At 44.2% G+C, this 26,104-nt stretch overlaps 1 protein-coding gene across 1 annotated transcript in view; it reads left to right on the plus strand.

The window, feature by feature from the left end:
• Positions 1-21,053, plus strand: part of LOC306751296 (protein NLRC3-like) — a gene marked incomplete at both ends in the record, with an annotated part of 29,727 nt that extends 8,674 nt beyond the window's left edge. The window contains 8 exon segments of the mRNA XM_079234857.1: positions 4,758-4,879; positions 4,882-4,890; positions 6,235-7,124; positions 7,126-7,917; positions 11,559-11,732; positions 11,958-12,134; positions 17,792-17,976; positions 20,941-21,053. Coding sequence (XP_079090983.1) covers positions 4,758-4,879; positions 4,882-4,890; positions 6,235-7,124; positions 7,126-7,917; positions 11,559-11,732; positions 11,958-12,134; positions 17,792-17,976; positions 20,941-21,053 — 2,462 coding nt within the window.
• Positions 21,054-26,104: the final 5,051 nt, after the last annotated feature.

The following is a 26,104-nucleotide window of genomic DNA, read 5'->3' on the forward strand; positions in this document are numbered from 1 at the left end:
AAATCAAAAGCTTTAGGGGCTGACATCATGAAAGTCTTATGTTTGTCTAGAAGTAATTGGAAGTTGATCTGATTGACCGACTAAGAGAAGCAAGCCATATAGCCGTATAGAAATATTTACTTCATGTTGCCATTAGGTGGCGCTATGACTCTAATTAAAAATTAGACTGCACATGTCTTCAGGCCTGGAGGCTGATCAAACATGTGAAACCTGGAAAGGATCTTATCATGTGGAGTCGAGTTACATCGGTTTATTCGGTCATGGCGAAGGATCGAACTTCTGCGATGGACCGACGCTACGCCGTTCAACGGATCCTTACAATCTTCAAGGTGATGCATTACCAATGTCTTAAGTCTGTTCCGACGCATTTTGAGAGGGATCTGAATAATCTGTGAGGAGCACGGTGTACAAGTAGAAAACATGTAACTTTCTGTTGCCTCTAGGTGGCGCTATGACTAGGATTAAAAATGATCATATGGATGTCTTCAGGGTCAGGAGGTCATGGCATACGAGAAATATGGAGTAGATTCCATCATGTACGGCCGAGTTAAAGCAACTTCCATTTTCATGGAAAATGGTGTCTCTTTGCCGCTGCTCTGCGCTCACATAGTTCGATATTTTGAAAATCCTTTGATAACTTTTCCCTGCAAAGGTCTCAACATCATATTGCCCGAATGTGAAATCAATCGTGTGTAATCTCTAGGAGGAGTTCGTCAGAATACAACGCCTGAAAACAAGGAAAATGCCAAAATTGAGCGGTTCACTGCAGCGCCCTCTAGTGTTTGAATATTATGAAACAATTTGGGTACGTTAAGGGACACGATGTTGACATATGCTACAAAGTTTGTGAAGATAGGCCAAGTAATTTGGAAGTTATTTGTATTGACAAATTGAGCCACGACCCTAAGAGGTTAATTGGTTAATAACTTCTGAACGCAATGAGATATCAACACGGTTGACAATATCGTTTGACCACATTGAGCCAATGATGATTCACAGAAAATTTCGTAAGAAACGGACCCAGCGTTTAGGAGGAATGGGCAAAAATGTGTTTTTTACAAAATTCAAAATGGCGGAAAATCGAATTAGGCGCATTTTAATTTCACGGATGAGTTTTTTGTAGAGCAGTCCCACCTGGACATGTGTGTAAAATTTCAAGTCAATCGGCCATAGTTGGCAAAAAGCGTAGCCTTTCTGCCTAAAGGGGGCGCTATAGGGACATTTTCTCAGACTTTTGGTCGACACCCAAATTATATTAAAATTTTCGCCGAGTCTGATGGGTGTGCAAAGTTTGAAGAATGTAGGTTTATCCCAAGCACCTCTTTTCCCTGCACATAGGTCGGGAATAATAATACTTAGCATTTCAATAGGTCCTCGATCTGACTACGTCAGTACTCGGGCCCTAATAATAATTAACCCCTAAACTACCTAACTTGGCATAAGGAAGTCACCTACCGATCAGGCAAGAATTCCAATCCGCACCGGAAGGAGGCAAGACGCCACATGAGGACGTCACCGCCGGCTATATAAAATCAGGACGAATTAAGAACATGTCACCACGAGACACTATAAAATCAAGAGTTACTCTGAACTCACCAACGCCGATCTACAGGTGAATCTCTTGTGCAGGAGGGGGGGAGCCCAAGAGCGTCTATAACCATGGCGGAAGTCCAGCACCGGAACACGCGTTTGATATCAGGGAGGGAACCAACTGAATCCCCGTCACCTTTATAGGATGCCTGCCCACCGTGATTGGCTTATAGTCAGGGCCGGCTCTAGCCCTTTGGTTGCCCTAGGTGAGATTGAGTTTTGCGCCCCCCCTACACACACACAGACACACACAATACATCGCTGAAGAGACATATATTAACTTAACTGCTTTACTTTGCATAGCAGTTTTTCACCCACTTATAATTCCACTATTCCACATTGCAGTTCAACAATAAATGGTGCATGGACAACAAACACCAGAATAGTTTCAGAACATTTTCTTTTTTATTGTGCAAAACACAAGGTTTGACAGGTTTTTTTCCCTTACACACAAATCCCCCCGCCCCCCACTTCACCTCTCTTACCCCCCTCCAAACAGACAGTGAACAAGCATCTCCCACCCAGCCACGTCCCTCCCCCTCCCACCCACCCCTGTGTCCTATTAATCACAATGCATAGGATAGCACTGGCAGACATAGGAAAACAAAACTACATTGGTAAAATCAAACTATAAATACAAAACAATTAGTAGAATAAACAAAACAAAAACAACAAAGAACCAAACAAATGAAAAGAGGAAGAGAGGCGGGGGGGTTAGCTATTGGCAGAGGGATGGCTATTTACATTTAGCATTTAAATTTGACTCGTCTGGACTTCCTAGTGGCAAATTCGTTGATGGTGTCATCAAATGATATGTTACTTGAGACATCTTGGTTGATGCTCATCAGTGCAAGCCCATTGAGGTGTTCCTGACTCATCGTTGACCTCAGGTAGGTCTTAAGTCATTTTAATTTAGAGAAGCTTCTTTCAGCAGAAGCTACTGTCACAGGTAGTGTGACAGCAATTCTTAGGGCCACCCACATATTTGGAAAAACTTCTTCAAGTTTCTTCTCCTTCAAGTAATTTAAAATTTCCATTGTCGTCATGCCGGCTTTTGGCAACACAGGGAAATTCTTCAACTCAAGCGCCAGTTCCCTCCCTTCAACATCTTTATGGTCACCGTGGCTCAGAGTGTTGCTGAAGGTTTCGCACTCCTTTGCGAGCTCTTCCTCTGGCAAATTAGGAAAGTTCACCAACACTCCAAACTTGTCCTCAACATCACCCAAGAGTTGAAGCGTTCTTGCAGTGATGTAACTGACACATCAACAATGACATTGAAAAAGGAAATTTCCAATCTCTTTAGCGCATCTAACTCTGGCTCATCAGGGGATTCATAAGAGTGTCTTTTTGTTTTTCTCAGCCTCTTCTGCTTTAGGACAGTGTCTACATTCATCTCCTCACAGAGATCTCTTGCAGATACCTGAGCAGAAGCGACCCCAGTGCTTCTGTAGCTGACCAGAGAGGCTTCAGTTGTCCTGAGGAGATTCAGAGCCACATCCAGTTGCATAGACACTGACTGCAATGCCTTGCTGACATGATGAATTTTGGCCAGCATGTCATACCACACAATGCTACAAATTGAGAAGCGGTATGACCCAACTTCTTCAGCCAAAGACTGTGCCTCAGTTTTAATGATAGAATCAGAGGCTTTCTCCCTGACCTCAAGAACATCTTAGATGTGATGTGTTTTGGCCAATGAGCGTTAAGATGTTTACAGCGCCCGTTTCTCAATATGCGTGTCTTTCTGTACTTGATGAGAAAACTCACAGCTGAATCGTCCCTGCCGCCCCCCCCCCCACCCACACCCCTCCCGGTCGCGTGGTCGTGAAATGCTCACAGACACATTTCCGCCCTCACAGCGCACATTTGACAAATGGTTTGCGGGCGCGAGGCTCGCCGCCCCCCAACCCATTTGTCGCCTTAGGCAGTCGCCTAGTTCGCATATAGCAATCGCCGGCCCTGCTTATAGTTAACGGGAGGTGCCGAGACCCAGCGAATAATGTTCCCTTCTGCTACACAAGCAAAACACCAAACATGTCATAACTTCTCTTATGATTCAGCCTGAACTCTTCTTACTCCTGAGTTCTGCTAGCAGCTAGGTAGCTTTCTGTTGTGTTGACAGAAGTCACACTGGCCCAGACTAATAGTCAACAATCCAGCTTTAAGTATTACAACTACACATAAAATAAGAATTTTCTACAACACGTGCTGTTTGCTGTCAAATTTAAGAGCCAATCATCTCTCTGATGTGTCGACAGCCAGGCGTTTCCCATCATGCACTGCGCCACGCAGTCGGTGGAGAGCTATTGCGGCGCCTGGCTCTAAAACCTGCGGCCGCCTCGCTCTCGTGAGATTATCGTGTGCGTGACGTCAGAGCAAGTCGGGATCAAGTCGGAATACGTAGTCATATGTCAGTGAATGAGCGTGTGCATGTGAGCGTGCATGAGAGCGTCCCTGCTAGTGCATGTGAGCTTGCATGTTGGTGCATGTGAGCGTACATGTTAGTGAATGTGAGCATGCATGTGAGGATGCATGTTGGTGCATGTGAGCGTGCATGTGAGCGTCCCTGTTAGTGCATGTGAACCTGCGTGAGAGCGTGCATGTGAGCGTTCCCCGCTGGTTACTCTGGTTACGTTGTTGTTTCGAGGACCCTTGAATTCCTTTTCTCTGTTCATCAATAAGTTGCTTTGAGAGTTAAAGTCAATCGATAGCAGTGATAATTCATGTTTGATTATATAATCATTTAATATTTACTCTGTTGAAGAGTCAACATTTCCTGCTGCTTCTGCTTCAAATAAGAGTTTTCTAGGGTTACCTAACCCCTTCTACCAGCAGAAGACTTTAATTTCGAAGCTCTTCCATACAAACAGGTCTCCACAAGAGGACCTGAGCACAAGCGCTTGATTGATGGATCAGTTTGACAGGGAGGAAGCAGCAGCCACAGTGAGCTGTTCAGACGAAGAGCTGCAGACGAGCAGCTGAGACTCATCTGTTAATCACACAGTCAGAGAGGAAGAGCTTTGTGCTCAAACTCCTGCTTTTTCCCTGTAGTCATACAAACTATGAACAATAAATGTAAACACCACTTTTAAGTTATTTCTGACTTCAGGAAGTGATGACGACATTCTAACTTTACTTCTTCATGTTCTCTTATTCCTCTGGTTCAGCAGATCGTGGTCTGCAGGAGGTTTTAGATGAACACAAGATCAGTCTGAAGAAGAGATGTGAACATGTGACTGAAGGAAGTGGTGAAACAGGAAGTGGAACCCTCCTCAACAGGATCTACACTTAGCTCTACATCACAGAGCAGGGGTGCCCACACTTTTTTGGCTCACGAGCTACTTTTAAAATGACCAAGTCAAAAAGATCTACCTACATTAATAATGCTTATATCTATATAAAGCATTATTAATGTATAAATATACAGAGTATACTTTATATTTACAATATTGGTGTACCTTGCATAACTGCATGAACCCTTATGACACAATACAATTTTGTACATTTTTGGTCATTACATTTTGCTCTGATGACTTCACTGCATGGAACCAGCAGGGCTGCATAGTCCGGACAGCAGCTGCTGGTAGTCAGCGTCAGGCAGACCAAATGGTCATCAGTCATGGTGGAACGGTGTTTGGACTTAATCTTTTTCATGTGGGAAAAGGCTGACTCTAGGTCTGCAACTAACGATTATTTTCATAAACGACTAATCTATCGACTATTTTTTCGATTAATCGACTATCTAATGACTATTTCCCATAGCAAATTAAGAATAGTTACTCAAAATGTTGGAATTTGAACTTCAAATGTATTTGAGTAACAAGATCTGAACATCAGAACATCATCATAACAAATAAATTAAATAGTAATACAAATTAAAGTGCAAATATGCTTTAAAAGTAAAGAAAAAGTACAAATAAAGCTTTAAAGGTAACTCAACATAGCAATCAAGCCTCTGAAAGTGCAAAATAAATAAAGAATAACTGGGCTGCAAGTGCCATTCAAAGTCCAAAAGTTTAAAAAAATTGTCCATCCTACCCGATAATTAAAGCGCAAGGGTTTAAAAGTAAATCAAAATGACTCATTACAGTCCCACGTCTTGCTGCTCCCTCCTTCAGGGGAACACACAATTGACACACGTTTTAAATTGTAATTCAGAAACGTGAGCATATTGACATGCTCTTAGTTGGTTGTATTCTCCATGTTTAACAACATGGAGAAACTCCTGTATCTCCGGACAGAGCTCTATAGGCGTCTCTCATCAGTGTGCAGCAGGAGGTCAGAGTGGCTGCAGTCCTTCTCCAGATGCGCACAGAACATCCGTCTTTGAAGAGCTCTCGCTCGATTAGACCATCTTTGTTGCCACATCCGTGATCTCTTTCATGTTTAGCGTTGTAGCGCATAATGCTTGTTGGTGTATTATGCAGTGGTAATTAAGGAAGTCGGGGAAAACATCTCCCTGTACTTGGCAATACATCCATTCAAGCGGCCAACCATTGCGGGCGCAGCGTCCGTAGTGATTGACATTAATTTGCACACTGGGAGCTGGGTTTTGTCGCTAAAGTTTTTTAAAGTTTTTTTAATTATTATTATTTTTTAAATGGCATACAATCTACCCGCACTACCTCCGCGATCGACTGGTAGATCGCGATCGACGTATTGGGCACCCTTGTCACAGAGGGACAGAGTGAAGAGGTTAATACCCAACATGAGGTGAGGCAGCTGGAGTCAGCCTCCAAGAAGAAGACCCTCCATGACACTCCCATCAAGTGCCACGACATCTTTAAAGCCACAGCTGACCAGCGGAGACGCATCAGAGTGGTTCTGACCAACGGCGTCGCTGGTGTTGGAAAAACCTTCTTGGTGCAGAAGTTCACTCTGGACTGGGCCGAGGGTTTGGAAAACCAGGACGTGGGTCTGGTGGTTGTGCTTCCGTTCAGGGAGCTGAACTTGATCAGAGATGAGCGGTTCAGTCTTCTCAAGCTGCTCCATGTGTTCCATCCAACATTACAGAAAGTCCCAGCAGAGGAGCTCTCTGTCTGGAAGCTTCTGTTCATCTTTGATGGTCTGGATGAAAGCAGACTTGCTTTGGACTTCAAGAAGAAGAACAAGATTGTGCGTGATGTCACACAGAAGGCATCGGTCAACGTGCTGCTGACGAACCTCATCCAGGGGAACCTGCTTCCCTCGGCTCTCGTCTGGATAACTTCCAGACCTGCAGCAGCCAATCAGATCCCTCCTACTCGTGTTGACAGGCTGACAGAAGTACGAGGCTTCACCGACCCCCAGAAGGACGAGTACTTCAGGAGGAGGTTCAGTGATGAAGAGCAGTACAGCAGAGTCATCTCACACATCAAGACCTCCAGGAGCCTCCACATCATGTGTCTAATCCCAGTCTTCTGCTGGATCACTGCTACAGTTCTGGACCACATGTGGACTACAGACCGAAGAGAAGAGCTGCCCAAGACCCTGACCGACATGTACTCACACTTCCTGCTGGTCCAGACCAAGAGGAAGAAGCAGAAGTACCATGAGACATGAGACGAGTTGTCAGGAGCTGACGGAGGCTGACGGGGAAGTTCTTCTGAAGCTGGGGAGGCTGGCGTTTGAACATCTGGAGAAAGGAAGCATCATGTTCTACCAAGAAGACCTGGAGCAGTGTGGTCTTGATGTCACGGAGGCCTCGGTGTTCTCAGGAGTCTGTACAGAGATCTTCAGAAGAGAGAGTGTGATCTTCCAGAAAACCGTCTACTGCTTTGTTCATCTGAGTGTTCAAGAGTTTCTGGCTGCCGTCTACATGTTCCACTGTTTCACACACAGGAAGACAGAGGTACTGGAGGACTTCCTGAGAGAAGACTACAAGTATTCATCCCTGGAGGACTTCCTGAGGAGATCCATGGAGAACTCTCTCAAAAGTAGAAATGGCCACCTGGACCTGTTGGTCCGCTTCCTTCATGGCCTCTCTCTGGAGTCCAACCAGAGAATCTTAGGAGGCCTGCTGGGTCAGACAGACAACAGTCCAGAAACCATCCAGAGAGCCATCAAGAACCTGAAGGAGATGAACAGTTATTATATCTCTCCTGACAGAAGCATCAACATCTTCCACTGTCTGATGGAAATGAAGGACCTCTCGGTACATCAGGAAATCCAGGAGTTAATGAAGCCAGAGAACGGATCAGAGAGACTCTCAGAGATCCAGTGCTCAGCTCTGTGCTACATGCTGCAGATGTCAGAGGAGGTTCTGGGTGAGTTGGACCTGAAGAAGTACAACACATCAGAGGAGGGACGACGGAGACTGATTCCAGTTGTGAACTGCAGAAAGGCTCAGTGAGTCCAGATGTGATAAACTTTAAGAATCAATGTAGATTAGTCATTTAGTTCTTCAAATATAGAAACTATAGAATTCATAATATTCTTAAAATAGTGTTTCAGTTATAAGTCAGTTGTATTTAGATGTCTCAGATGCTTCATGAACAGTTATTATATTTATTTCTAATGATTCTTATAATCTACACTCACCTAAAGGATTATTAGGAACACCTGTTCAATTTCTCATTAATGCAATTATCTAATCAACCAATCACATGGCAGTTGCTTCAAAGCATTTAGGGGTGTGGTCCTGGTCAAGACAATCTCCTGAACTCCAAACTGAATGTCAGAATGGGAAAGAAAGGTGATTTAAGCAATTTTGAGCATGGCATGGTTGTTGGTGCCAGACGGGCCGGTCTGAGTATTTCACAATCTGCTCAGTTACTAGGATTTTCACGCACAACCATTTCTAGGGTTTACAAAGAATGGTGTGAAAAGGGAAAAACATCCAGTATGCGGCAGTCCTGTGGGCGAAAATTCCTTGTTGATGCTAGAGGTCAGAGGAGAATGGGCCGACTGATTCAAGCTGATAGAAGAGCAACTTTGACTGAAATAACCACTTGTTACAACCGAGGTATGCAGCAAAGCATTTGTGAAGCCACAACACGCACAACCTTGAGGCGGATGGGCTACAACAGCAGAAGACCCCACCGGGTACCACTCATCTCCACTACAAATAGGAAAAAGAGGCTACAATTTGCAAGAGCTCACCGAAATTGGACAGTTGAAGACTGGAAAAATGTTGCCTGGTCTGATGAGTCTCGATTTCTGTTGAGACATTCAGATGGTTGAGTCAGAATTTGGCGTAAACAGAATGAGAACATGGATCCATCATGCCTTGTTACCACTGTGCAGGCTGGTGGTGGTGGTGTAATGGTGTGGGGGATGTTTTCTTGGCACACTTTAGGCCCCTTAGTGCCAATTGGGCATCGTTTAAATGCCACAGCCTACCTGAGCATTGTTTCTGACCATGTCCATCCCTTTATGGCCACCATGTACCCATCCTCTGATGGCTACCTCCAGCAGGATAATGCACCATGTCACAAAGCTCGAATCATTTCTAATTGGTTTCTTGAACATGACAATGAGTTCACTGTACTAAAATAGCCTCTGCAGTCACCAGATCTCAACCCAATAGAGCATCTTTGGGATGTGGTGGAACGGGAGCTCCGTGCCCTGGATGTGCATCCCACAAATCTCCATCAACTGCAAGATGCTATCCTATCAATATGGGCCAACATTTCTAAAGAATGCTTTCAGCACCTTGTTGAATCAATGCCACGTAGAATTAAGGCAGTTCTGAAGGCGAACGGGGGTCAAACACAGTATTAGTATGGTGTTCCTAATAATCCTTTAGGTGAGTGTATATTCATACATCTATATTCTCTTTCTCCATCCATGCATCCATCCATGCATCCATTCATCATCCAATCACCCTCAAATAACTAAATCTACGCCAGAAAAAAACACCCAGGTCGGGTTACTTGAGTCAGGAACTGTTGAATTCACTTGATGGAGGTAATTTCCAAAAATTGATATTAGTCTGCAACACCGGGGAAATACACAGGAACAGGAAGTACAGGAAGTACAGGAAGTAGTTTTATAACTTGTCTGTACAAATGTAGATGAAGGGTTATTATTATTATTATTATAATAATTATTATGATTATTATGATCTACCGTGGCCACAAGTGAGCATTTTGGGATAAAGTTGAATCCTGTCACAGTGATTTGTAGCACGAAAGAAGATTCATCACATCAGAGATCTGATTCAGTGACGTCAGTTGCACAACAATATTTATCTAATGAATTATTTCTGAAAATGACGTAACCTCATTGTATGGTTAATTGTGTTGAATAACAACAAAACGTCATGCAGCCGTCTACATATCTCATTATATTAATATTTATTCACGTACAGGTCAAATATCATCCAGCGGTTTGGTTCACTCAATTTTCCCACTAATGGAGGTGAACCTGAAGGCAGCAGAGCGACATCAGCTGTTTACTGAGAAGTAAAGAAGGTTTAGTCATCATGAAGGCCTCATGCTGACTTTGAGTCCTTGGGGCGACTGTGGCTAGGTGGTTAGCATGCCTGTCTTTCAATCAGAGGGTTAGTGATTCGTGCCCCGGCTCTGCCAGTCCATGTTGTTCTGTCCTTGAGCAAGACACCCAACCCCTAATTGCTCCCTGTTGCTATGTCTACAGTGTATAGTTGCTTTGGATAAAAACATCAGCTAAATGAAATGCAATAAGGAGACAGACGGGTCATCACCTTTTATAATAGCTAACAAAGGTTAAAAAAAGCCTTCCTCATTAAAAAGGTTTTTAGGCCAGTCTTAAAGGAGTGTCTGAGTTGCCCTTAGGTGGTCAGGGAGACTGTTCCAGTGGATGGTGGAGCTTGGTGTTGGGGACCCGGAGGAGCGAGGGGCCTGTAGATCTGAGGGTGCGGGTGGAGGTTTGGGGAGTGATGAGTTCTTGTAGGTAGGCAGGTGCATGTCCATTTATGCATTTATGGGTGAGTAGTAAGACTTTGTAGTCAATCCGGAATGAGACAGGGAGCCAGTGTAGCGAGTGCAGAATGGGTGTTATGTGCTCATGTTTCCGGACTCTCTTCAGGATCCTGGCAGTGCTGTTTTGGATGTATTGAAGTTTCTGGATGTCCTTGCCAGTGATCCCATGGCGATGAAAGGACTGAGAGTGGGGATATGTGACTTTAGCAGAGCAGACTTCAAAAGCTACTTTTTTACCTGTGTTGGACTATGGTGATCTTCTTTATATGCATGCCTCTGCTAACTGTCTTTGTAGGGTGGACGCAGCTTACCATGCTTCGCTGCGGTTCATTACAAACTGTAAGGCTCTGACTCATCACTGTGAGTTATACTCTCAGGTAGGATGGCCTGCTTTGGCCCCGTAGGCTCTCTCATTGGTACACCCTTATTTATTAGGCAGTCCTTGGTCTGCTCCCAAGCTACCTGTGTGTTTGCATCAACCAGAGAAGTGTCGGACAATATTCTTTGCGATCTCTGGACTTTTTTATGCTCACTGTTCCAAATGCCAGAACGAATATATGGGAAAAAGGGCTTTTGTGTACTCTGCCCCCTCATCATGGAATATGTTGCAGAATATGTTAAAGCTCAGGGAACTAATATCACTGACTGCTTTTAAATCTCGAATGAAAGAAATAGAGGCATGTTCCCAAAAATGTAAATGTTTCTTAAATTAACTCTACGTCACTGTTTCTTAGCTCTTAGCTTTTAGTTTCTTTTAACTTGTCTTGTTCTGTGTTTTCTGTCTGTAACTGTGTTTTTTATGCTGCTGCCTGTCTTGGCCAGGTCTCCCTCGAAAAAGAGATTTTTAATCTCAATGGGACTTCCTGGTTAAATAAAGGTTAAATAAAAAAATTTGAGCTGTGTCTCACACATTTTAGGTGGAAACCTCAACAACAGATGAACTACAGGAAGGAGAGTTCTGGTTTGCATGTGAAACACAGTGAGATCAGATCAGCTGATCATGATGTGAAGAGCTAATGTTCATCAACACAGGAAGTCATATTAAGTCTCCTCTTTCATAATGTTTATTCTATTTTAACTTGACAGACTATCTGGCTGTTCACTCTCAAAGACTCACTGTGAAGTTGTGGCCTCAGCTCTGAAGTCCAACCCCTCCCATCTGAGAGAACTGGACCTGAGTAGCAACGCCCATACGGATGCAGGAGTGAGGCTGCTGTCTACTGGACTGGAGAGTCCTCACTGTAGACTGGCGGTTCTGAGGTCAGTCTGCTGGACTAGAGAGTCCTCACTTAGTCATCTTTAGTGGTGATTTTAATAATAACACAATGCAAATTATCAGAATGCGTCCTTTATTTTACTTGAAATGTTGATTCAGCTGTTGGCTACTTCGATACATTTGGGACGTAATTTGAGCGTAATTTAAACCTCAACACATCTTATTGATTATGAATGGTTTCTGATCTTCATCTTTTATTCCTTATTCAGGTTGAGGGGCTGTCGCTTAACAGAGGGCAGCTGTTTTTATCTGGCCTCAGCTCTGAAGTCCAACCCCTCCAGTCTGAGAGAACTGGATCTGAGTGATAACAAGAACCTGAAGGATTCAGGACTGAAGCTGCTATCTGTTGGACTGGAGAGTCCTCACTGTAGACTGGAGACTCTGAGGTCAGTTGAATATTTGTTTGTGTTCATATTTTATGTTTCTTAAACTAAATGTAGTCTGCAGTCACAAAATACTTGTTTCTTAAACTGTAGAAACATGTCCTCAGTTAGTTGTTAACCACTAGAACAGTGGTTCTCAAACTGTGGGGTGCGACACTCTTAGTGGGGCGCGAAGGTATTACAGGTGGGGCGCGGGGAGTGATGCTGTTTTATAAAAATATCTAAATAAAAAAATATGCTGCTGTGAAGCACTGGGGCTTCAGTGTTTTGCTCAAGGACACTTCAACATGAAACTATGGGGAGAACAGGGATGAACCGCTACCTTGTGGTTTCAGGACAACCACTCTTCCCATGAACATGATAACTTTACATAGTACAAAAGTACTGAAGAATATACTCAAAAATCCTGAGTGGTGGTGTGAGGAATAAGGTCCGGAGTCCAAAAAGAGTTATACTAATAATTATTTAATAAAAGAATGATGACAGAACAGCTTATGCAAACCCGATGGGGGCCCCTCCTTCCTCAACGAACTCCAGACCGCAGGTCTTGTCCAGTCATGAGTTAATTATAGGTCTCATTCACGGAGCTTAAGGCCACTCATTGGTTAGTTCTACGGCATGCGATTGGCTAAAAGTCCCAGAGGGGCAGAGTCTCTCTTTGGCGCAGGTTTTGAAGATGGCTCCATAACATTCATGTTTTCCGGTACCTGAAGTCCTCACTCCGTCCTCCTGTGTTTACTAACAAAATATTTTACCTAGAAGGAATTGTTATTCAGTTCTATATGTTACAGCTGAGCTGATGAGAATCTTACTAAAGAAACTCCTCACCTCTGCTGGCTGAAATGCAAAACGAATCCCCCTCCTGTTCCTTATCTCGTGTCATAAACCACATTGTCTTTGTTCCTTAAGACCAAATGCTCCTTTGTAAAACCCCCAACCATGGTCTGTGTGTAAATGTAGATGTATGTAAATGAGTTCATGTGACCCTCAGCAATACCATATCATTCATCTTGTTTCAAATCTATTTTAAAATCCTTTCACACCTGAATCATTATACAGTAATAAAAATTACCTTAATATGCATACAACTACAAATCCTTCATAATAATATCCCTTATTATTTATCATATTTCATACAGTGTAATGTACACAAACAATTTCTTTATATAGATGTGCAAGTCCAAATGTGACTAACTAAGCTTAAAAAACACTACAGTACAAAGTACACGGACACAAAACGTCATTAATAAATACATACAGAAATGCTGTACTTTCGTTGAAATGTTTACGTTACGCCGTTAACAGGTTGCGCGACTCGCTGATTCTTGGCGTTTTGCTAAAAGCCTCCGTCCGATCTCCGTGCGATCGGCTTTTCTGATGTTGCGTCTTTCAAAACAGAATATAGATCTAAACTCAACATTGAGCATGAATTGAGAGCGGCCGTATCAACTCTACAATTCCGTTTTCAAAATATTTGTAGAGTAAAGCAGCTCACTGCAGCCACTAATACTGATACAACGTGATGACTCACATATCTGCACTCATTTTGTTTTGCACAGGTTGAACATTATTGTTTTTATCTTGAAAATATATTCAGTGCAAAACAGGTTATTAGGTTAGGTAATTTGTTTGCCAAACATTAGTTATTTTTTGCACAGATAGAACTTTATTTGCAATTTTCTAACAAAGTGATTGCACATGTTATTAGTTTTTGTCTGATGGAGCGATCTGGTTTACTTGAAAGGGATTGTAATTTTCTTTATTCTATTATTGAAAAAAGCATGGATGGAGGAGTCACAAAAAGTTGGACCATTTTATTACAATTTTGTTGGGGCCCGAACATTTTTCTTCCTCCAAAGTGGGGCCCGACATTTGAGAACCACTGCACTAGAAGAAGGATCCGCGGGCCCTGATGTTTACGTTTTGTTTATGTTCTTTTAACGATAATTCTGCACAGGAATATGGTTCAACTTCTCCAAGATTCAGTAGAATTTCCGCTGACTTCTGCCCGCGAGATTGTACGAGCAAGATCATCGTATGAGATTCCCACAGTGAGATCAGAGCATTTCCGTATCTTGTGTGTAAAGCTTGCGTCACACAAAATCCTTCACCGTGATTTGACGATTCATATGTCTGTGAACATTTTTTGAAAAAACAAACCAATGACTGAAATCACAAAGACCCTACACACCAGAGCATTATAAACAAACGGCAGTTTTCAGTCTGAGAGCAGAGAGATCATGCCGTCGAAGCAGTTTACCATAGAGGAAGCACTTTTGGTGATCTGGGGAAGCAGCGATGAGGACGACGGAGGAGCTTTAGAACCTGAAGGGTTTGATTCCTGCGACGAAGAGGAATATGCCAACAAACTAGATCCATTTGGGTAAGTGTTTTACTACACTTTGTTTTGCAACTTTCTTTGTTACTGTCCGTAAGACGGCACCGTGCGATCGTAACTATATTACGTCAACTTTCTTTGTTACTGTCCGTAAGACGGCACCGTGCGATCGTAACTATATTACCGTCAACTTTCTTTGTTACTGTCCGTAAGACGGCACCGTGCGATCGTAACTATATTACCGTCAACTTTCTTTGCTACTGTCCGTAAGACGGCACCGTGCGATCGTAGCTATATCACCGTCAACCTTTTTTGTTACTGTCCGTAAGACAGCATGGTGTTGACTAGTAATGTTTACAAAGAGCACGCCGTGCATGCTGCTCAATCGTTACGACCACCGTCATCTTTCTTTCAGTGATCTGAGTACTGACTAGTATTCATTTATTTTACAGAGAGGATTCACAGCTGCAGCATCCTTCGAGTCCGGCTCTGCCTTCCACTCCACGACAGCCATCCCCACCAGCCCGGCCAGCAAAGAGAGCGCGTGCTCCCCGACGACTACTTGAACCACAGCCACCAGCCGGGCCGAGAAAGACGGCGGCGTGTGCACCCCTGAGCTCCATCATAGCCACCTGCACCTACGCTGTCGTGGAAGACGGATAAAGACTTGGACACTGCTCCCCCTGTCTCCAGTCTTCGAGCCAGCCCGGACACCAGATCCGCAGCTCAGCACCACATCAACACCCGTTCAGGGAACACTAAGGACACTGTGTGCAAACACAAACAAACAGGCTGCTAAACAAATGGCAAACGGGAGAAAATATAAATGGACAGACTTGGATGTAATGGTAAAGCTGGAGAGTATTGCGGATTACTGGAGGCAGAATCACATTTTTGCCAAGTGGTTTTCAGCTCAGGTCATGTCACGCAAAAGATACAGGACCATATCGTGGAACCTGCATCTTTGCGACCCCGATGAGGACGTCCACAATGACCGTAAAAAGGGAACAGCTGACCATGACACACTCTTCAGACTGAAACACCATAGACTGCCTGTAAGGCCTTTTATCATCCACACAGAGACCTGGCTGTGGATGAGAGAATAGTCGCCTCCAGGGCTAAAAGTGGGATGGCCCAGTACATGAAGGATAAACCCACAAAGTGGGGATTCAAGCTGTTTGTCTTGGCTGACTCGAGGAACGGCTACACGGTGGACTTTTCAATTTACACCAGAAAAAGTAACATCCCCTCCGGTCATGGCCTGTCCTATGACGCTGTGGTGTCCCTTGTGCGACCCGGTTACCTCGGCACAGGCTACCACAAATACATGAACAATTTATATTCCAGCCCCAAGCTCTTCAGGGCTCTCCATGACTGTAAAATTCCTGCCTGTGGGACGTACAGGGACTACTGGAAGGAATGCCCTCGTTCTGATGTGAACACCCTCACAAAGAAGTCGGCAAGAGTCTCCATGAGATGGATCCATGAGGTCCCCATCGTCTTTGTGAAATGGATGGACGCGAAGGAACTATCGGTCTGCTCCATAATTCACTTTGCATACTCCGGGAGAACTGTGAAGAGGAGGGTAAAGCAGCAAGATGGCTCCTGAAAAAAGAGCACCAATGACAATGAAAACATGGGTGGAGTTGATCTGTCAGACCAGCTCATCCAGTATTATTCTGTACAGCACAAGACCATGCGCTGGTACAGAAAACTTAAAAAAACAAACATTTTCTGGACATTGCCACCACCAACAGCTACATCATCCACAAGGAACTCTGTCTGGCCCAGCACACAAAACCCATGACGCACAGAGGTTTCATGGAGGGGCTGACTGCTGAGCTCTGTGGAAAGCCGCTCCGCACCACACCGCACTGCACCGCTCCTGCCCTGGCACCTGCAGGTCATACTCCTGTGCCCCAAAATGAAGGCAGGTCGCAGGATTTGTGAGCAGTGCAAAAACCAAGGCCTGTGAAAAGACACACCTTGGAAGTGCAGGGAGTGTGAGGTTGCCCTTTGCCTGCAGCCAGACAGAAACAGTTTTACAGCATGGCATGACATTCCTGGCATGGCATGCCAGTGAAGAAAGACATATTGTAATTAGTTTGAATCTGTGAAGGTTTTTTTCTGACATATATATTGTGTATTTTTATCTATAATACATATTTTTATTTGAAAAAAACCCTGTTGTAATGTAAATATTTCATTTGCACACACCCCATGAAGCTTGATCTGTAGTATGAAGTCATTTCTCAGTCCCATTTTATCTCAGTCCCTCTCTCATTTTTAGTAGTGACAGACAACATTTCTACTCAAAAATCGATAATACAAAATTTGGTTTTAGACATTTATTTACATGTATCTACCATTTTATTCATATATTCCACTGCTTTTGTAAACAAAGACCTTTGGTAAACCAATTTCTAGCACTAAAACAGTTCACATGAGTAAAGGTATGTTTTCACAAGAGATATTTTATAACGTTGAGAAGTAGAAATATTTCTTCGGTTTCAACAGCTGTTCATTTAAATGTCTGAACATTGATGTTAATCTTTAAGAACACACATAGAGATCAAGTCATATTTCCAGAAGCAGCTGTTTAAAACCTTTTTAAATAAAATCCCCCCTAGGGGGGAAGAGTATGTGTACCATGTGTTTAAGTGGTCACAGGAACCAGTAATCAATGCCAACACCAGTGTTACATGGTATCAATCGAACCAGCAAAATCCAGAGAAAAATAAATACAAATTAATTATTTTTCTTTCATTGTTAGACCATAAATATGACCAAAAACCATGAGTTAGAACTATAAGACTCCATTTAGAGTTCCCCAAGTTTTTGAAAAGTGCTATTTTCAACCCGTTATCATTCAGCTACAGCCCACAACTTCTGGGAGATTTTAGCGCCTTTCGCGCTATACTTTTTTTAAAACTGATTTCTCAATTTTCTATACCTAAACGGGGTCCACTATTGTTCTGGATGGTCTTAAACGGTTTGTACGATAACATGGATGTGTGTTTGACTGAAAATACGCCTTTGTACGGGGTAGTTGATCTAAAATCAATAAGGTTCTGATCATGTAGCTCCAGACTGAGAGCAGCAGCATGGTCTTCATCTGTGTGGACATCAACAGGTTATGAATGTTGTGCTGACATGTGATGATGTCTGTAGAAGGTTGACATGATGATGATCCACAAGAACACAATGACAAAGAGAAAAGCTCATTGATGAGGACATCGTCATGTTGAGCTACACATTCAAACCTCAACACATCTGATGGATTATGAATGATTCTGATCTTCATCTTTTATTCTTTATTCAGGTTGAGATGGTGCTTTTTGTCAGAGATCAGCTGTTCTTCTCTGGCCTCAGCTCTGAAGTTCAACCCCTTCAGTCTGAGAGAACTGGACCTGAGAGGAAACAAGCTGAAGGATTCAGATGTGACGCTGCTGTCTGCTGGACTGGAGAGTCCTCACTGGAGACTGGAGACTCTGAGGTCAGTAGAGGGTTGGAGTCGGTCCATGCTGGTTCCAGCAGGATTGAACGCAACACAGATCCAATATTTCCTGTAGCCCTCCAACGCTGACGGGCTTCAGGATTGGACAGAACGTCAGCCAATCAGATGAGCCAGAAGCTTGTTGTGATCACTGTTGTTGTTGTTGTTGTGTTCAAGTCTGCAGGAAATAAGGCTGTTTAGCACATGTCCAGAGACAGAGGTCCTCCATCAATCTGATCTGTTTTAAGGAGATGAGACATGTCACTGAGACTGTGGTTTTTATCAGCTCTGATCCATCTCTTCTTCTTCTCTCCTCAGATGGAAGTGAGTCCACCATCATCCCTGTGTTCCTCTGGACCTGATCAGAGGATCCTCAGTGGATCTGGACTCCACCAGGACCTGGACTTAGTTTAGTCCCTTGGTTCCTACATGTGTTCTGACCCTAAAGTGTTTCCGCAGATGAGTTGTGTTCATGACCACAGTAGATGAAGACATGTAAATGCTCCTGCTTTGCTTCCTGTTGCAGCGCCTCCCTGTGGATTGATGGAGTTATGCACTTCATTGACTCATATTTCTCAATAACAGTGGGAGTTGATATCACATGTATAAAGTTACCTTATTACCACCAGGACCCCAGCTGGATTGACGTGTAATGTGCTAACAGGGTGAGAAATTATTCACTCACATGCCATCAAACTATTACATGTTCAAGTTCTGTATCACCTTTTTTATGACTTTGTGTTCAAAGTATTTTCCTTCTTGAACAATAAAGTTGATGTAAAATTAATCTCAAACAGCCGTGATCTCCTATTTGAAAGTTATTGATGATAATAATAATCATAATGTATAATAAATACTTGAGTGTAATATCAAACTAGAAGCCTCACACTTGTGAACTACATTTCCAGAGTTACTGTCCAGACAGCAGCGTCACTGCAAAGTTAAGTTTAGATGAAAGTTCAACTTGCTTTATTTAGCAAAAAACATTTGACTTTTCCTGTTTGTTCAGATGCAGATCTGTAAAGTAAAACAAGTCATATAATATGTCATGAAAAGTAAAACAAGTCATATAATATGTCATGAGAAGTAAAACAAGTCATATGATATGTCATGAAAAGTAATAAAAGTAATATTATATGTCATGAAAAGTAAAACAAAAAGTCATAATATTTAAATCAGGAGAGACTTGTTTAGAGTTTAACAATATTTTTTTACAGTTGCATAACATTTGAATAGGGCAAAGTCTTTGCCGATTGACTGAGGATAATGTCTGATAAGCAGAATCCCCCAGAAGAGATTATTTTTTATGAATAAAATAAATCAATACCTTGCCTACAGCATTGTTACGGTTAGAATTTGTTGGGGTGAGCATGCACGATTGAATGTGAACCCAAAGATGAGGGTCCAGTTAAACAAAGCAGAAGATGGAGGAAGGTCTCGATGGACCGCAGACCAGGATACGGGGGTCTCTGTTGACCGCAGAACCCAATAGTGCCGATCTAGATATATAGGACTAAGTATAGCGGGATCCGAACCGATCCCCAAATTGATAGCGGGCTCTGGACAGACCGCAAGTAAGATAGGTTTGGGGTCAAGACGGACCGCAGATAAGGACATTTTTTTTGCTTTGAATCATACGGGGATGTTTGCTGAAATTGATTAGATGGCCCTACCAAAAAAAATGCCACCAGCCGCCACTGGTCGGGGTGGTTGTGGTCCTCTCCCCACTCTGCCAAAAGCATTGCGTCTGTGCGTCGTTCAACCAGAAGTCAGCTTCTCGATTGTGCTGCTGGCGTTGCTGATCGCGGTGGCGTTGCTGATCGCGGTGGCAATGCTGGTTGTGTTACTGCTGGTGGTGTTACTGCTGGTTGTGTTACTGCTGGTGGTGTTACTGCTGGTTGTGTTACTGCTGGTTGTGTTACTGCTGGTGGAGTTACTGCTGGTTGTGTTACTGCTGGTGGTGTTACTACTGCTGGTGGTGTTACTGCTGGTTGTGTTACTGCTGGTTGTGTTACTGCTGGTGGTGTTACTGCTGGTGGTGTTACTGCTAGCGGTGCTGATTGCCGTGGCGTTGCTGGTGGTGTTACTGCTGGTGGTGTTACTGCTGGTTGTGTTACTGCTAGCGGTGCTGATTGCGGTGGCGTTACTGGTGGTGTTACTGCTGGTGGTGTTACTGCTGGTTGTGTTACTGCTAGCGGTGCTGATTGCTGTGGCGTTGCTGATCGCGGTGGCGTTGCTGGTTGTGTTACTGCTGGTTGTGTTACTGCTGGTGGTGTTACTGCTGGTGGTGTTACTGCTGGTTGTGTTACTGCTGGTGGTGTTACTGCTAGCGGTGCTGATTGCTGTGGCGTTGCTGGTGGTGTTACTGCTGGTGGTGTTACTGCTGGTTGTGTTACTGCTAGCGGTGCTGATTGCGGTGGCGTTGCTGGTGGTGCTACTGCTGGTGGTGTTGCTGCTGGTTGTGTTGCTGCTAGCGGTGCTGATTGCGGTGGCGTTGCTAATCACGGTGGCGTTGCTGGTTGTGTTACTGCTGGTTGTGTTACTGCTGGTGGTGTTACTGCTGGTTGTGTTACTGCTGGTGGAGTTACTGCTGGTTGTGTTACTGCTGGTGGTGTTACTGCTGGTGGTGTTACTGCTGGTTGTGTTACTGCTGGTGGTGTTACTGCTGGTGGTGTTACTGCTAGCGGTGCTGATTGCCGTGGCGTTGCTGGTAGTGTTACTGCTGGTGGTGTTGCTGCTGGTTGTGTTACTGCTAGCGGTGCTGATTGCGGTGGCGTTACTGGTGGTGTTACTGCTGGTGGTGTTACTGCTAGCGGTGCTGATTGCGGTGGCGTTGCTGTTGGTGTTACTGCTGGCGGTGTTACTGCTGGTGGTGTTACTGCTGGTTGTGTTACTGCTGGTGGTGTTACTGCTGGTGGTGTTACTGCTGGTTGTGTTACTGCTGGTTGTGTTACTGCTGGTGGTGTTACTGCTAGCGGTGCTGATTGCGGTGGCGTTACTGGTGGTGTTACTGCTGACGGTGTTACTGCTGGTGTTACCGCTGGCGGTGCTGATCGCGGTGATGGTGGTCGTGGTGGTCCTCTCGTGACTACGAGTCATTTCACCAGAAGTCAGGTTCCCGATCTGCGGTTCTCTCCAGATGCTCAGCAACAAACATGTGACTCAGAAGAGGACGTGGAAAATATGTCGGAAGAAGAACAAGAACAAGAAGTAGATGAAGACAACAACCCAGTGCATGATGCATCATCGTCAGGACGATGAGGAGGAAGAAGAACAAGAACAAGAACAAGAAGTAGATGAAGACCACAACCCAGTGCACGGAAGAAGAAGAAGAAGAAGAAGAAGAAGAAGAAGAAGAAGAAGAAGGAGGAGGAGGAGGAGGAGGAAAAGGAGGAGGAGGAGAAGAAGAAGAAGAGACGATCGTTCCTTCCCTAACGGTACAGGGACGAAAGGGTCTGTGGCAGGAGCATCGCTCTATCTTGATTTCAATAGATTTTCTTTTTTTATTACATTTTATAACAAAAATTAAGAAAACAAGCACATTCATTCATAAATGTGCTCTAACAATGGTAAAGGGCAAATATAAACCACATATGCTGTTTATATTGCTTGTAATTGGAATGAAGTTAACATTGGTTGAGAATCTAGAACACTGGCTGAATGACATACATGTGAACACTGCTAAGGGCTAAGGTGTAACTATTACATGGGCTGAATGACATACATGTGAACACTGCTAAGGGCTAAGGTGTAACTATTACATGGGCTGAATGACATACATGTGAACACTGCTAAGGGTTGAGGTGTAACTATTACATGGGCTGAATGACATACATGTGAACACTGCTAAGGGTTGAGGTGTAATTATTACATGGGCTGAATGAACCAGCTCGATGGCAGTTGGTGTAATGTGTAAATAACAAATAAAGATATAGGAAAGCAATGTTCCATCACTGTTTATTGATGTGATGTACATACAGAGATACATATCACCGGCTAATGAAGGACACAACCTCAGCTTTAGAGACGAACCCCCACCATGTGTTACCCACCATGGAGACACCTGGTCCACTTTCTGTTCCAGACGCCCTCCTGTGTTCCAGACATCTCTTTCCTGTTATGGAGTCATCGAGAGGCTCGGGTCCACAGAAGCCGTGGTCAGACCTCTTCCTCCTGTGTGTAACGGTGTCTGGTCAGTGCTGTCTAGGAGTGTTAGTGTGACCCTACAGACGGTGTGTATAGGATGAGAGGAGGCGGGGCCTTGTGAGCCGGCCTCCGTAGCCCCGCCCCTTCTGCCGAGGCGTCTACCTTCTTCTGTTTACACAGACTGTGGTTATCTGGATGGTGGTCCATGCCTACGACTCATTATTCATAATTTATGCTGTTCATTCTGGCCACATGACATCTATTGCTTCTGTCCATCCTGGAGAGGGATCCTCCTCTGTTGCTCTCCTGAAGGTTCTTCCTGTTTTCCCTGTGAAAGGGTTTTTACTATCTTTTTTTGGGGAGTTTTTTCTGATCCGATGTGAGGTCCCGGGACAGGATGTTATGTTACAGACTGTGAAGCCGTCCGAGGCAATTTTTGTATTTGTTATTCTGGGCTAAACAAAATCAACTGAATTGATTCAAAGTGAAATCAGCTGTCACACATTGTTGCGTGTGAATAAAGACACAAGGAAAGGAAAGTGCGTCACTGTATTTACACACAAATGGGGACACGTTCATGGTGTGGAGCTCAGTGCTGTTCTCATCTGTTGGTGTGCCAATGGAAGGAGGCGGAGAGGACAACACGGGGTTAACTACATGAACGCTGAGAGCAAGTCTGAACACTTTAGAATGTTTATGAATGGCACTTATATATAATAAATCAAAATAATGTAAATAACTATAAAAATGTTTCTCTTCACTTTACAGGTCCTGCCGGTGGGATTCTGTGCATTTCCATCCATGTTGTGCACTGATAACTAAATAGACTCATCTGTAACCTTTATGTAAAGTTATTCATCTCTTGGCTGAGAGAAATTTGCTAAATTAAATGTAAAAACACACGATATTTCCAACAAGTTTTCTTTATTGTTATTTTTAATATAAAAAACAAGTCCACTATAAATGTAAAGCAATTTTACAAAAGAAGAGAACAAGAAGTGGCGGTACATACATTAACATGATTCTCTGGAGTGTTCAAGTTGAAGATCAGCTCTTTAAAAGACACCATCGGTTCAGCTAGTTCCTCGTCTCCGACTCAAAGCAGTGAACAGATCTAGTCTGCTGAGGCAAACACAAGAAACGACGGGACGGTTCCCCTCATGCAGGAACAGGATGAACTACACGTTTCATGCAAAGGAACACTGGGGACCAGAACGATCCGACTGAGGTCAGAACAGAGTCGACATGCAGAAGTCAGACCGACTCTCTGATTGGCTGCGAACACGTGACAGTAACATGACATGGGGTTCTAGTTTGAGTTTACACATTCACACTTTAGAGTTTCACCGGACTGAGATAACCAGCCACAGTTTGCCAAAGCAGCCCAACACGTACATGTCTCTCACTTCATGAAGCCGGCATGTGGAAGACTTACTGCTGGAATGACTAGCCTGAGAGCTGCTGTCACATCATCAGGATCATTGGGACTTTAGTTTATGTTCTTGGGTTCTTGCCCCAGCAGGGATGTTGAAGCCCACACGGGGGAGAGATTATATATATATATATATATATATATATATATATATATATATATATATATATATATATATATATATATATATAACTGATCCATCCAGGCCGTATGAATCTATACATGAACAGGTAATCACAAGCCCATCACAATGTTAAATGTGTAACCGAACTGGTTACGTGCAGAAGTTCTTCTTCTTCTGGCATATTGTCCGTAAGCAGTTCACCAGCGGCTCCTGCACCATGATTACATGAAGACAGACGTGTGATGAGGCTGTTAGAGCTGCATCTACGAGGCCGCTAGAGCTGCATCTACGAGGCCGCTAGAGCTGCATCTACGAGGCCGCTAGAGCTGCATCTACGAGGCCGCTAGAGGTGCATCTACGAGGCCGCTAGAGCTGCATCTATGAGGGTAAATCAGCTGCTTCAATATTAGATAGAATGACGAGTGTGATGGGATCTCTGACTCGTCATGGCTGGAAGAGCACAGCTGTCATTAATATTACGAACCACGTCACTCTACGGTGCTCTGTACGTCAGTACTGGGACATTCATATCATTCATTCTACCGTGCTTCTCCTTTCTACATGTCTGCTGTGAAGAACCCTGTAGCAGCACCAGATGCTAAGTAGAACCGAAATGAGGATCTCAATGAGATCATTTAGTCATCTACACTGAGATGTTGGTAGACGAGACAACGGGCTGAACAACTAGAAACGAGTTAAACAAGCGCTGTTCATATTGTGTTCATGAGACAGAATGAACTCCGACTGGAATTAATGCTCCTCTGTAGTGTGAACGTCTCCTGGGTGATGACTTCTGGAACGCTTCTTTAAGACAGACGCTGGACACCCGTCCTGTTGGGTGAGCGAGGAATGTGTGTGTGTGTGAGGAATACCTGTGTGTGTGTGTGTGAGGAATACCTGTGTGTGTGTGTGTGTGTGTGAGGAATACCTGTGTGTGTGTGTGTGTGTGTGAGGAATACCTGTGTGTGTGTGTGTGTGTGTGTGAGGAATACCTGTGTGTATGTGTGTGTGTGTGTGTGTGTGTGAGGAATACCTGTGTGTGTGTGTGTGTGTGTGTGTGTGTGTGTGTGTGTGTGTGAGGAATACCTGTGTGTGTGTGTGTGTGTGTGTGAGGAATACCTGTGTGTGTGTGTGTGTGTGCGTGTGTGTGGAATACCTGTGTGTGTGTGTGTGTGTGTGTGTGTGTGTGTGAGGAATACCTGTGTGTGTGTGTGTGTGTGTGTGTGTGAGGAATACCTGTGTGTGTGTGTGTGTGTGTGTGTGTGAGGAATACCTGTGTGTGTGTGTGTGTGTGTGTGAGGAATACCTGTGTGTGTGTGTGTGTGTGTGTGTGAGTGAGGAATACCTGTGTGTGTGTGTGTGTGTGTGTGAGGAAGACCTGTGTGTGTGTGTGTGTGTGAGGAATACCTGTGTGTGTGTGTGTGTGTGTGTGTGTGTGTGTGTGTGTGTGTGAGGAATACCTGTGTGTGTGTGTGTGTGTGTGTGAGGAATACCTGTGTGTGTGTGTGTGTGTGCGTGTGTGTGGAATACCTGTGTGTGTGTGTGTGTGTGTGTGTGTGTGAGGAATACCTGTGTGTGTGTGTGTGTGTGTGTGTGTGAGGAATACCTGTGTGTGTGTGTGTGTGTGTGTGTGTGAGGAATACCTGTGTGTGTGTGTGTGTGTGTGTGAGGAATACCTGTGTGTGTGTGTGTGTGTGTGTGTGAGTGAGGAATACCTGTGTGTGTGTGTGTGTGTGTGTGAGGAAGACCTGTGTGTGTGTGTGTGTGTGAGGAATACCTGTGTGTGTGTGTGTGTGTGTGTGTGTGAGGAATACCTGTGTGTGTGTGTGTGTGTGTGAGGAAGACCTGTGTGTGTGTGTGTGTGTGTGAGGAATACCTGTGTGTGTGTGTGTGTGTGTGTGTGTGTGTGAGGAATACCTGTGTGTGTGTGTGTGTGTGTGTGTGTGTGGAATACCTGTGTGTGTGTGTGTGTGTGTGTGAGGAATACCTGTGTGTGTGTGTGTGTGTGTGAGGAATACCTGTGTGTGTGTGTGTGTGTGTGTGTGTGAGGAATACCTGTGTGTGTGTGTGTGTGTGTGTGTGTGAGGAATACCTGTGTGTGTGTGTGTGTGTGTGTGTGTGTGTGTCTGTGAGGAATACCTGTGTGTGTGTGTGTGAGGAATACCTGTGTGTGTGTGTGTGAGGAATACCTGTGTGTGTGTGTGTGTGTGAGGAATACCTGTGTGTGAGTGTGTGTGTGAGGAATACCTGTGTGTGAGTGTGTGTGTGTGAGGAATACCTGTGTGTGTGTGTGTGTGTGTGTGTGTGTGTGTGTGTGAGTGTGTGTGTGTGAGGAATACCTGTGTGTGTGTGTGTGTGTGTGTGTGTGTGTGTGTGTGTGTGGAATACCTGTGTGTGTGTGTGTGTGTGAGGAATACCTGTGTGTGAGTGTGTGTGT

This window comes from Taurulus bubalis (genome assembly GCF_910589615.1).
Source record: "Taurulus bubalis genome assembly, chromosome: 19".
Lineage (NCBI taxonomy): Eukaryota > Metazoa > Chordata > Actinopteri > Perciformes > Cottidae > Taurulus > Taurulus bubalis.